The 12951-nt window shown below is 33.5% G+C and overlaps 1 protein-coding gene across 1 annotated transcript in view; it reads right to left on the bottom strand.

Annotated features, from left to right (window-relative positions):
- The window catches only part of LOC124361110, a 55802-nt gene extending 43487 nt beyond the window's left edge, over positions 1-12315 (bottom strand). The window contains exons 1-6 of the mRNA XM_046815146.1: positions 12261-12315; positions 9886-10235; positions 8250-8525; positions 6998-7306; positions 3090-3198; positions 2097-2383 (exon numbers count right to left, since the gene is read on the bottom strand). Coding sequence (XP_046671102.1) covers positions 2097-2383; positions 3090-3198; positions 6998-7306; positions 8250-8525; positions 9886-10235; positions 12261-12315 — 1386 coding nt within the window. The remainder of the gene's footprint in view (positions 1-2096; positions 2384-3089; positions 3199-6997; positions 7307-8249; positions 8526-9885; positions 10236-12260) is intronic.
- Positions 12316-12951: the final 636 nt, after the last annotated feature.

The following is a 12951-nucleotide window of genomic DNA, read 5'->3' as shown; positions in this document are numbered from 1 at the left end:
AGAACCACAACCTTTCTTGCAATTGCAAAATATTGTATTCAGCAGTTCTTCTGGTGCTGGTGGTAATGATGTTGTTATTGGTTATTGTTATTGGTTAACGTTGTTTGAACTACCCAGCCGAATTCCTGGGGTTCTAAATCATTTCCCAACCAAAGTTGGGTCTGATAATAGACACGAAGGATATGCTGACGAGCTGCTGTACTTGAAGGTGGAAGACTTGATAACTGCACTGGTTAGTTGAGTCTTGTTGATTTGATGAACTGAGTGTATCGAAAACACTTCTGATTTCGGAGCATTATACGTTGCTAAGAAAATACGTACTCCATTTTCAAATAATTCTTGTACAGAGCAGTTTTTTTTATAATTAAGCTGATTGATTTAAATCGTGATTTTTTTTCTAACATTTTAATAAACGATATTTTACCTTTGTTATAAAGCGCAGAAGTCGTATCACATCCACTAAACGCGTGTAAAAATAATATGTGTTTCCTAGAATGAGGGTATTTATCAAAACTTTTCGATGAATCCAGTTTTGTCTCCACATTACCCTTACCCATTAAAAAAAAAAAATATTCTTGTTGATGTGATTGAGCACGTCCTATCAAGATAACTAGCAAATCAATATCTTCCCTTATAATGACAGAAGTTTTTTTTTTAAGTTCAGACTCTGCAATAGCTGTTTCTACAATGAGAACATCAGCATCATCTCTGATATTAACAGAGATATTAACAGTTGTAAAACTGTTGTAGTGATATTAACAGTTTTTAATTTGTTGATAATAATGTCTATAAATATTTTTGTATTAGATGAATGCGATAAAAACTTTTCTTGGCTGAATGCCACCTCCATTGTTTCATCAAAGCGGAGTTCGTAAGATTTTGAAACACCAGCAGTTCTTCTTAATTGTTCCATTGCTTTAATGTCCTTAGTGTAATCTGAGTAACCATCAAATACAACAACGTTACTTGACCCATAATGTGTTTGTAAATATTTGACGTATTTATTCAAAATATCAGAGATAGTATCATCTTTATTCCATACAACGCGATGCGAGAGAAATCCACCATCGATGATATATGTTGTAGTGGTTTCGTCTAGGTATATTAAATAATAATAAAAATTTAATAATAATGATAACAATGCTAACAATACTAATAGTACTAAGTAATAATAATAATAATAATAGTAAGTGAATAATTAACAATATAACTCATTTATTTATTGTATTCTACTGGCTGACCTCGCATTATAGTATATACAGGTAAGCGGTTCCCTACTCTTTGCGCTGTATCTCAAAAAGGGTTGAACGTACATAAAATTACCTTATACAAAAGTTGAAGAGAATTTTCCGTTCTACAATTTCTCTAACCACCTTCAAAGTCATTTAGCGTAAGGGAAACGAGATATTTGCAAAAAACTGATTTTCGTGAACTTTGACCTTAAATATCTAAAGACGCGTACACGTGATTATATGAGACTTTTGGAGTAAGTTTTATACCATCAAAATAAAGACGTATGCAAATTTTCAGCTTATTATCTTTCATTCCGAGGTTGCATCCTTATTTTGCCTTATTTTACTGAGTTATTATGTTTTAGGGCATTTTCTAAGGTAGATAAGCAATTATTTAATCGCTGAAATCTAAAATAATGGTTATTAATACCATTATTATAAATGACTTATAGTGGAATGTACTCACTATAAATATAAATAAATTGAAAACAATAACAGTTGATTACATTAGACATGCCCTTTTAATTAATAATTCACAACTGTAAAGACCAAGGTGGGATTTTCGCTACTTTAAAGACGAATGAGGTGCAGCCCAGAGGGATTTTCGAAATAAGAATAAACCTATACTTATCCCAGGGACTGTAAGAATGTCTATGTAAAATTTCAGTACATACGGTTGAATATTCTACGTGTGAAAGCAAAACAATCAAATGTATTTTCGCATTTATAATATTATTTGGATAACATTCACAGATACTGCTACTATTAACATTCACGATATATAACAGTGATATAAATATAAATTACAGATAATCAGTCTGATAATCACGATAAATACTGCAACACCGCATCATCAGATCAAGCTTTAGATTTAGCACCTCGCTGATTGTTGAGCAAGTCCAGGATCTCCTGGAGAGTCATCCCTCTTGTGTCAGGCACGAAGAGAATAGTGAAGAGGAAAGATATGATGCAGAAGATGGACAAAATGAAGAATGCAAAGTGAGGACCCAAGCTTTCGGAGATGTTGTTGAAAAACAGGGTGACCAAGAAAGCCATAAACCAGCTGCTCCCAGCCGATATAGCAGATCCAATGCTCTTCACGTTGGATGGGAACATTTCGGCCATCACGGTGTACGGCAGACTTCCGAAACCTGAGGTAAATAAACAAGCATCATATATGATGTTCCTAGCGCCATTCTTTACATGTATTTTGTGGTCGTTACAGTCGTGTTTTTATTAAAATTTGATATAATAAGAGTTATGTCATACCATTATACTTACAGTCTAGCTTAAAAAGAGTAAGCTAATGCTGCATCTTTGGGAGGGATGTTCGGAGAATCGAATTCAATTGCAACCTTATTCCTGCCTTGCTTAGAGAAATTACAACTACGTGGGTCCAAAATATATATTTCAAGGTGTAAGAGGACAATAAATTAGCCTTTTTTACTCGGACTTATGCTATATTATACAATAATTTACCAGAATTTCCAATAGCGACGGAAAGATTGTATTGATGAATGAATTCGAAAGAAAAGTGTAATTATATAGATTAAGGAAATAATCAATGATTATGGAGGCATTTTCATAAACTGTTTTAGGCAGACTTATTCCAAGGTTGAACATTTTTTGTTCAATGAATGTAAACTATTGGAACTGTTTTATGTTTTCTGATCAATAAGTACTTGGTATTTAAACATTAGTTAATTTTGTCACAGCATGGAACAATCAACGCTAGCCATTCATCCTTTTATATAATACTGAGTTTAAACACTAATTAATACATCATGTTTTTCATCTGATCAGTCTAAGCTGTTTGATTAGGTCAATAGTCCCTACAAACGCAACATGCCAGCTTACCTGAACCAAAACTGATGATATAACCTACTAGACTGGCAAGCGGCCACCACGGATAGGAAGACATATTGTAGCCATTGTAGATGCAGTAGAAGAAAACACCCAACGAAAACTGGAACAACAGATTATCGTACAATATATCTGAAAGAAGATTTGCCGCCTACACCACATTGGAGATCTTATGATTCGTAACAGTGGCTTTCTAACAGGATACAGACTATGTAACATTATCAGATTTCAATTGCCCTACTTCTCACATAATTAGACCTTTGTTTATAATAGTGTCTTTATATAGTTTATTAAAACTTCTGTAGGCCATATTGCTGGCTACAGGAAACGTTTTTATTATGATATTAATTATGATGGATAATTCAAAATTCCAAGTGTTTTTAACATTGCTACCAACAAAATTGTTGTAAAGGCAATAAAGAATTTATTTATTTGACGCAAACTGTATAATTTGCCTGTAAAAATAACTTACCTTCTGATTCCTTAGGGGCAGTTCTTAAAACCAAAGATAACAATTTATATTATGTGTTTTCCATAGCACCGGATGAGTATTTAGGTGGAACTGTGGTTTGTTTAAACGACACAATTTTGCTAAAGACGGACTCTTACAGTATATCAATTTCGTAGTGATGTCGAATCCCTATGAACATTTGATAGATACCTTATTTCGTATTCTTTGCATTTGGAAAGTAAAAGGTAGTTCAGCAACGCAAAACTAAAAAAAAATGCAATTATTAAGATCAAGTACGCACCGTAATGTGTTACATAATAAAAATTAAATTATATTGTATTACTACAGTTACTTTACACATTTAAAAACTATAATTACTATAATTTTATGTGTGAAAAAATTATGTTACACAAAACTATCCTCATCTTACAAAAATTTAAGATGAATAGTACATGTAGGATAGCCAAATTGTAGCAAATTTAGTTATAAACACAAAAATATATAGTTTTATTTCTTTGAAAATAAAAAAGTGATAACAATTATGTTTATACAGAATAGTGCAAATTTGCCATTTTCCAGTTGCTAGGCAACACAATGAAATAATTACTATCAAACAAATATTCAATATGTTTCTTACCTTTTTTATGTTTGATGATATAGAGCAATATATAAAACAGTTTTTAACATTTTAGAATTGAAGAAAAAAAACAAAATATATTTACAATAGGTTTTTGGTTTTCTCACTCTGAGTCACTTGCTTCTTCTGGCAGTACATCAGATTCCATGAGAATATTATAAATATCACTAGATCCACATGGGTCAGCCATTACTAGTTTTAAAATGAAACTAATTATATTAAAACTGGACACAAATCACGTATACGCACTCCCGAACAAACAAGAAATGATTTGTTTACAACCAGCAATCTCCGCTACACAGATACGATCGAGCACAATGACAGCTTATAAAGTTAAGCTGGTTGCCATCTAGATACATCACAAAAGATAATCAAAGACCACTAAACATTAAAAGCAACAAGCAACTCATGAGCAATAGATTTATATATAATTTAAAGGTCTGTGAGCGGTAATATGCATTTTATCGGTATATTCGTTATAGTGTCGATTACACTTTCATCGACACCAAATGGGTTGACCGACACTTCCAGGGTTAACACCATACGTAAAGGGGTTTTCACTAAAAACTTAATACATACTTGAATTTTTCTGCTGTTAATAAAAATAAAACGTATTATGAATTAATAAAAAAATGTATAAATATAGTTTTGTTTCAGTTTAGTCTTTAGTGTACAAGGAGTTGCAGGAATACATTATTTTGCAGTAGGCCCTAATAAATTATAATTTATGTTTTGAATGGTAACGTAAAATGCCTCGGAAGAACTTTATTTGAACTACGTAACTTACATAACTAAAAAAAGTAGTAAAACAGTAAAACTTTTTACTTTTTGGGTCCTGATATCCACAAGTAATAAATTACATTTTTATTCAGAAAGTGATCGTATTGAAATAGTGTGAATAAAAACAAATTTACTTGAAACTTGTTTCTATTAAGTAAATAATTTGTTTGGGCTGAAAAAGAGAAGTAAGAATTTCCTAAAGGTAGCAAGTACTATAGAATATCCAGAAGTTAAGAAAATGATTGATAACTGAAGTGAATAAAAAATCTGCCGCTAGATTTTTCTGGGCACGTGGACGGGGACTTTTAAAATCTGGTGAGGAGCACAGATGATGACTGTAATCTAGCACTTGCTTATTAATATTAAATTCGCATGGCTGTCATTCATATCGATTTGTTAGAGAGTGATTTAAATGTCTGACGAGGCATAGTGATAAACTAATGCTAAGCACTTTTAAAATTTGAAAATTACAGTGTAGAATTGTTGAAAAACTAGTTTTTTTACTGAGAATTCCACAAGTAGTAGTGAAATATCAAGAGTAAAGTAAGTGGAAATACTCCTACGGTTTTTTGGTGACCCACGTTTTCATACCTGTAAAGAAGAGAACTGATGGTAGTTAAACGATCTACAGTCAAGATTATTAGCTACGTTATGGATCGAATCGTTGATAAATCGCATGATTAGATTAAGTTTCCTAAGGTAGTTGCACATATGAATGAGGCAGCAAAGGCTTTGTGGTACTGGAGTATTCATTTGCCAACAGTAATCGGCGCTATGGATTGCCAGGATTGAACGGTGACGAGTATATCTGCAGGAAAGATTATGCTAATATCAATTTGTATATCGATTCGAAAGTATTAACGCCGAGTGACCCTGGAGTGTCCATGACATGAGGGTGAGACCAAGTCCTGTGAGACGGAACATCATCCTTACTAGGATATTCAGACTACGAGATATCACATGATTAATTGCACAATTCAAGCTCACCCAAGAAGAAATACTGTTAAATCTGGTATATATACTAGTATATATATAAGGAGAGGTTGATCCCCTTTAAAGGCTTATTCTGTCCGTCCTAATGGGTAACTGGCCTGTGCGAAGATCTTATCAAACATAATAAAGGGGATACATTTGATACAATACAAGGTTGATGGACAAGATTTCAACCTGCGCTATCTCTAATTCAGACCCAAACTCCAAAGTCTTAGACCGCTCGGACATCGGCACCGCACCCCCCGATGTTTTGTTTTTCAAAACAAAAAGAAATTGCTTTTATACAGTTGGAAAGATGATTTGAACAATTGAAGACACAATTTCCTATACTTGAAAATTTCTGTCAGAAACGCACCTAAAGTAATTAAGATGTGCAGTTCTGCATAACAAAGGGAAATATCTCAGTATGAACTAGAGACCACGAAGGACCTGTACGTGATGAGAATAATGGTACAACTCAAAGGCGAAAAGAAAAAGGAGTCGTTACGATTTATAAATTCTAACGTTAACAACAGGAAAGCTGCAACTAAGTGTTTAAGTATTCGATATTGCAAGCTGGTGCTGTGTCTAGCACTTGCTTAGATATATCCGGATGTGTTTTAAGATGTTGTTTATTCACATCGAGTTGAGGCAAGTCTCAAACTGCCTAGCACGTTTTTATCCACCTCACTCCTCAGTTTTGTACTCCACTCCTAAACTGAGGCAGTATTTCAAAACGTTACCTAATCAAAAACCTCAAAAATTAAGTTTTTGAGTAGGGATGTATGAATTGAGTATTTGAATAATTCAGATTTTTCTGATCAAACTCAGCATGAGTTTGATGTAAATACCTGTAAAATAACAGTTATTGCTTTTTCTATATACAACTCATGGGTAGAGGCTTTTACTATAAAAGTGACATAAAAATTAGAAAAATCTACTTCGCCATTGCAATATAATGTAGCTCTGATTTCATGAAGGAATCACAAAATTTAACGGTTAAGAAATGTTCTTCCGAACCCATATGAATTGTTGGATGAACTTGACATCAAGTAAACTCACCTGGAATACTGCCATACATGCAGCCGACACGATCAGCATATTTTTTACGCCAAACAACTTGGTTAGAGGAACAGCCAGTCCTTGAACTGCAAAGAGGACTACGCCAAGTACAATGGATGACACGCTGGAGGAGATGGAAGTACCGGACATTATGAAGATACTCTGAGCGTAGAATAGAACTATGTTAATGCCACTGAGTTGCTGGCCGCACAGTAGACAGATGGAGATAATCAGACCTTTGCGGTTACCTCTAACTCTCACCAGATCTGACACTCTGGCCTTCTCTGCCTCGGACTGGTGGACTGCATCCTGCGTTTAGAATAAGTAACAACAGGTAAATTATCAATCATGTTTACTTAATAAGTCTAAGACCGAAAACTGCCTAATAACTTTATATCGATTGAAGTTTTACAATACAAGCACTGTGCATTCTCGCAAGAATTGAAAAGCTTTTGTTCCATGATATTATTGATGACTGAGGAAAATTTCCTTGTTACTGAAAATCCCCTTAGATTCATAGATCTGAAAACTGCCTAATACATACTCTGTGAATTCTCACAATTTTAAAGATTTTTTGTCATGATATTGATGAGTGAGGAAAATGTCCTTTTTAGTAAAACGTCCCCTTATATTCATAGCCTAAGAAAGATAACCTTCTTGACCCAAAGACAATGGCATAACAAATAAGTATGGAAGGACGTACTTATTTAAGTTCATTAATATTGGAAACTTCAAGACAATTTTTGCTAAGCTGCTAATAAATCTGAAATATAAAGACGTGAATTTGCATAAGACCGTAATATAAATAGGATTTAAGAAAATATAATACGGTTACATTTCTAGGAATTAGGATACAATGCATGAATATATGCAATAGAATTTGGTTTGCGAGTGGCACCTCCCTTTTTTCTGATTTTCCTTCAGATTTATTTCGGCTTTTCCTTTTCTGCTTTCATTGAACAATCAATAGAGTCCAACGATAACTTGCCTTTTTTAAACTGCCACATTTCATGCAAATTAACCTTACCAGTGTTTTAGTACTCTAAAATCTTTCGATGACAAACACAAAACGTCTTTTGAGAGTTGTAGTGACGAGCTTGACTTTTTTTATTTAAAATAGGAAATATTATTTTAGATACAAGTATGATCAACATAAAAGTAAGACTGATTTTATTACAATAATATGGTTTTTACATTTAAAAATCCACTTAACACGATTTAAACTGATAAGAAACACAAATAAATCCATTACCTGTAGCTCGGTGAACTCTTCTTGTATTTCTTGGGAGGAACAGCCTTTTCTAAGCCAGGTGAGGCTCTCTAAGGCCTTTGACACGTTGTTCTTTCGAATAAGATAATGGGGAGATTCTGGGATTAAGGTAAAGAACAAAAGGAATAAAACTGGTGGTATGAAGTTTATATAGATGAGTGTTGAATAGGAGACATATGGGCCGAATACATATTCTATGAGAAATCCTCCCACAATTAAAAAAGCAAATATGGCGCCCGCAGGACCTCTGACTTGTGGCTGAAACAAATAAACACATATTTCTTATACGTATATTTTAAAGTTAATTAATTTATATTGCAATTATATAATATTTGACGTAAGTAATAATATGCTTGAAATACTTTTTATACGAAAATGTTTATTGTGCGAGCCATTTTAACCTAATATGCCCTGATTGGAATTTAAAAATAGTTATGTATCATTATATTTAGAAATATTGCCGATATGACTCTTCGGCATACAATAGCTTAATTTTGGGGACCATTGTTTCAACTTTGTTTTAAAAATAAACAATTAAATAATAAGGTAAGAGTTTTATTCAAAACTTTGGGAAAACAGAAATGTGTCATTTTTACCCTGGACCGTTTATTGCATTGACAATTTCATTCTTGTTTCAAAATAACTGAATTTGGTTTCAACCAGAAATTGAACACGTCATTTCCATGTTGTAAAGCATCATATTTTGATAAGGTAATAATAGAGATACTAACTTTTTTAACATATACTACAGTAAAATTAAGTGTACTTTGTTAGATGGACTCACGGTAGCAATTTCACAGAAGATATTTTAGCTGCAACACATTTTTAAAAGCAAGGAGGCCTTTACACCTACTGTTGAGAGTGGAAAGGTCACATATTGAATGTATAATTTGCATTTACTTCATTATTGGTATTTATTATATTTTCTATCGAGTCCTTATTGTTTGAAGGTATTCTTTAAATCATGGTCATATGAAATGCTATAATAGGACTAAATAGTTTAAAATTTGTTAATGAAAATGTATTTACCTTATCGCGATGAACCAGCCCAATGTAGTTCGGATGTAGTTGTAATATACTACCATCAAATTTTCAATCATATGTATTCTACGAGTGATTCACATTAAATTACTGATGTAAGTTTATTATGTTCCGACAATTTGAGGAACTATTGGCTTACTTGAAAATAAATGTGAAAATAAGTAGTGTGCTCTATATAGACTATGAAATATGTTACGTTCTAGCAATATTCATTATATAGGTCATTATTTACCATTTGCAATTACCAATGCAATTTCTTATCCAATGACTGTTTTATTTTGGCAATGTGCTCCGCTTTTGCTGGATATCCTAATCATTTTCAATCTAACATGAGTGAATTTAATTAACTAGTTAACTTGACCCGCTTTTCAAATTTACTCCTTGAGCAATGGGACACCGATAAACTTAACTCGCTGAGTAGTAGCGTTAACATTCAATCTCATTTAATCCAAAGTTATCTTATGTTTATTTCACTCTTATATTTATTAAAACATATATATCGGCTATATAGACTGGAATTCCGATGTCTAGAAAGCCAAAATAAATAAATAATGTAGATTATAGACTTGTATGATACCTGAGCTATCTCGGCTACATAGACGGGAACTCCCACAATCAAAACGCCTCCCGAGATGCCTCCTAGGAAGCGGCCCACGTAAATGTGCCAGACAGCTGTAGCGGCGAGTAGGACGGCCCAGGCGATCAGGTTCATCACAACGGATAGCATCATGGTCCAGCGCCTTCCCAATTTGTCCATCACCCAGCCTCCGAGGAATGGGCCGAATACTGTCCCAAGAGCCGTCAGTGAGCCCACCCATGAAGCTTCATTACTGGTTAGGTGAATAAACGAACCAGGAGCTTCCAATTTTGGCAGTGCGGGTGAGGTCCAACTGTAGTGCGTGCCTATGGAAATTGACGCAAGGTTCGCTGCAAAATAATGGCCAATTAGTGTTTTTGTATTCTTACCTTACATATATACTTTTAACCTGCAGAAGTTTGAGTAGATTTGGACGTAAGTAATAAGACCATAATGGTACTATTAGTAAGTACGAATTAACACTACCAGGCTAGAAAGTATTTTACTACCTTGAAAATCATTCTTCTCAGTTCATTTCACATTCTGATGGTGTCACTTACTGCGGCTCTCCTGGGAATTTCAACCTCGTATATTTAAAAAAATGATCAAATTTTCAATATGGTCCATGACATCGAGCTATTGAATTACATCTTATGCTTGGAATTGTAATAAAATCGTCTCAGTTAGTGAATAATAAATATTAGCATAACCCCTGTTATCGCCATGTCGAGAGATGAGTAGCCTGAACATCTGCAGTAGTCTTCACGATATCGAGCTTTCTTTCAGAGTATGTAAAATTTGTGCTGATGTCCATGCCTTGAAGACATGTAGGTGTTCGTATTGATGTCTTCTAAGATCGTATTATAGAGTTGTATTCCCTCCACCATATTAAAAATAATCAAAGTTCATGTCTATAACTACGGGACTTTAATTAACTTAAACATGGTAGCCTACTAAACCGTGTCAAAATAGCTCTAACTGTTGTTGGTTCCACTTAATGTTTTGGAACGTCAGATGGTTAAAAAGGGCTAAAAGTTCTCCACATGGGGTTGTCAAAGTTTAAACAAATTTTAAAAACGTACACAATAACAACACAATAAATTGGGGTATCCGACAAACAAACATCCGTAGGCGTACCGCGCGCACTCGATTAGTGGAGCATGATATCTACCAGAATACTTGATATGTACGGGATCTAATAACCCACCCCTTCTACTTGTGGATTTTGGATGAATATAAATGAGATCAGTATTATCGTTATCAGCCTTTTCCTCCGAAAATCCTTTCCTATCCAGGAGATCGTACAATCATGCTTTTCGATCCAACAATTGGCAGTTTAAAAACATGCGGTTCATTTCACTATCCGCAAGAGAACACGTCTCTTAAATGGATAACCAGGGAAAAATTACAAAGTTTAGTAGTACATCTTTTCTACCAAGGGTTTTCAATAATACAACTTTTGATGTTTCACAACCAAATGACTCAAATGCAGAATAATAAACATTGGAGGTCCTAAACATTGTGATTTTCTTTCAAATTCTGCGAAGCAAAATTTAAATTTTCTTGCCACCCGCGTAACAAATGCATATAATAAGTATCCTGTTCTAACTGGTTCAGAACAACCAAAATACTACTGTCGCATATTATGGTAAACATTGTACCTCCAAGACTCCTAGGTTTATTTTACCATTTAGGCTTAGCGCCCGATGAAACCATTTCTATGAATATAAAAGACAACGAAATTCTATTATTTTTATTATATATTTCAGTAACACTAGTTTATACTACAAATTTATAGAAACACAATGTGGGTATTTAAAGGGTTTGTCAACTAGTCTAAATTAATAGTCATGATACTTGTAATTATCACAGACGTATTCACAACCTTTCCTTCACCCCGGTAGTCTTTTGAACACAAAAGATGCATCTGAACTATATTTTATCTACGTTTAGTTTGTAGACACCCATACCCAACTAATACATCTTTTTTTACATAGTGATTTCTAAATAACATAAAACGGCCGTAACAATGAATTTTTAGGGATGTTCACAAATATAAAACGTTTTATTTATGGACTGCATTTTGACTATGGATTATTTAGGTATAAGAAACTATTGCCTAATACCTTTAAATTAATTCTGATATTAAATTTTATTGAAAATATTCTGTTGAAATCTTTGTACCAAAACAAAAGATGATCAATCAACTTGATTGTTATAAAACATGTGTTTAATACCAATAACCATACATAATACATAATAACACCAATACATAAATATATATTTCTATTGTATGTATAAACAGTATATGAACAACCAAGGTGCTATTACACACAGCTAAACCAAAGTTCGAAATTAAACTACAACACACTCACCTGCAAATACGGAAACATACAAGTTACCCCTATTTCCAGGGAAATTGAGCTTCATGATGAGTTACCCTGCAGTACCTGTACATAGATAAAGTGTGCATCTGTAACTTTTAATTAAAAAATAACAAGAATTAAATGTTAAATTTAATTTTCGGATATTAATGAGGTCATCATAGTAAGAGAACAGGGCCACTTTAAAAAAGGTTTGGTAGAATTCAGTAGTTCCCGTAACTATTACAAAAATAACACAAAGGAAGAGAGTGTGTAAAGGCTCAATATTTATTAATGGCTAGGGACTTAGGTTCTATGTTTAGTAAAATTGTAAATTATTTTTCATAATCCTCTGTTACTCAATTATTATATGTTTAATTCCCCTCTTCTAACAATGTGTGTGACCCAAGTGCACCATGTCTATTGAAGATTGGAAAAGCTAAAGCCACTAAATGCTATTTTGATACTTGAAGTTTTTGCTCCTAAATATATGTTTAAGCGCCAAGGTGCTATGAGACCTTGTGCCACAACTTGTGTATATAGTCTTCTACAGAATGCATTTGGTGTTAGTTCAAGATGTGGAGCAGTGCTAAAAGGTCTAAGTTTCAAATATGTTTAATATGGTTTCTACAGAATTCAACAGAATGTGCTTGGTGTAAATCCTTGGTGTGCTTTGAAGACTATCAATTGAATCAAAAGTTTC

The sequence above is a fragment of the Homalodisca vitripennis genome, chromosome 4, assembly GCF_021130785.1.
Source record: "Homalodisca vitripennis isolate AUS2020 chromosome 4, UT_GWSS_2.1, whole genome shotgun sequence".
NCBI lineage: Eukaryota > Metazoa > Arthropoda > Insecta > Hemiptera > Cicadellidae > Homalodisca > Homalodisca vitripennis.
This window is presented reverse-complemented; position numbering and strand designations above follow the sequence as displayed.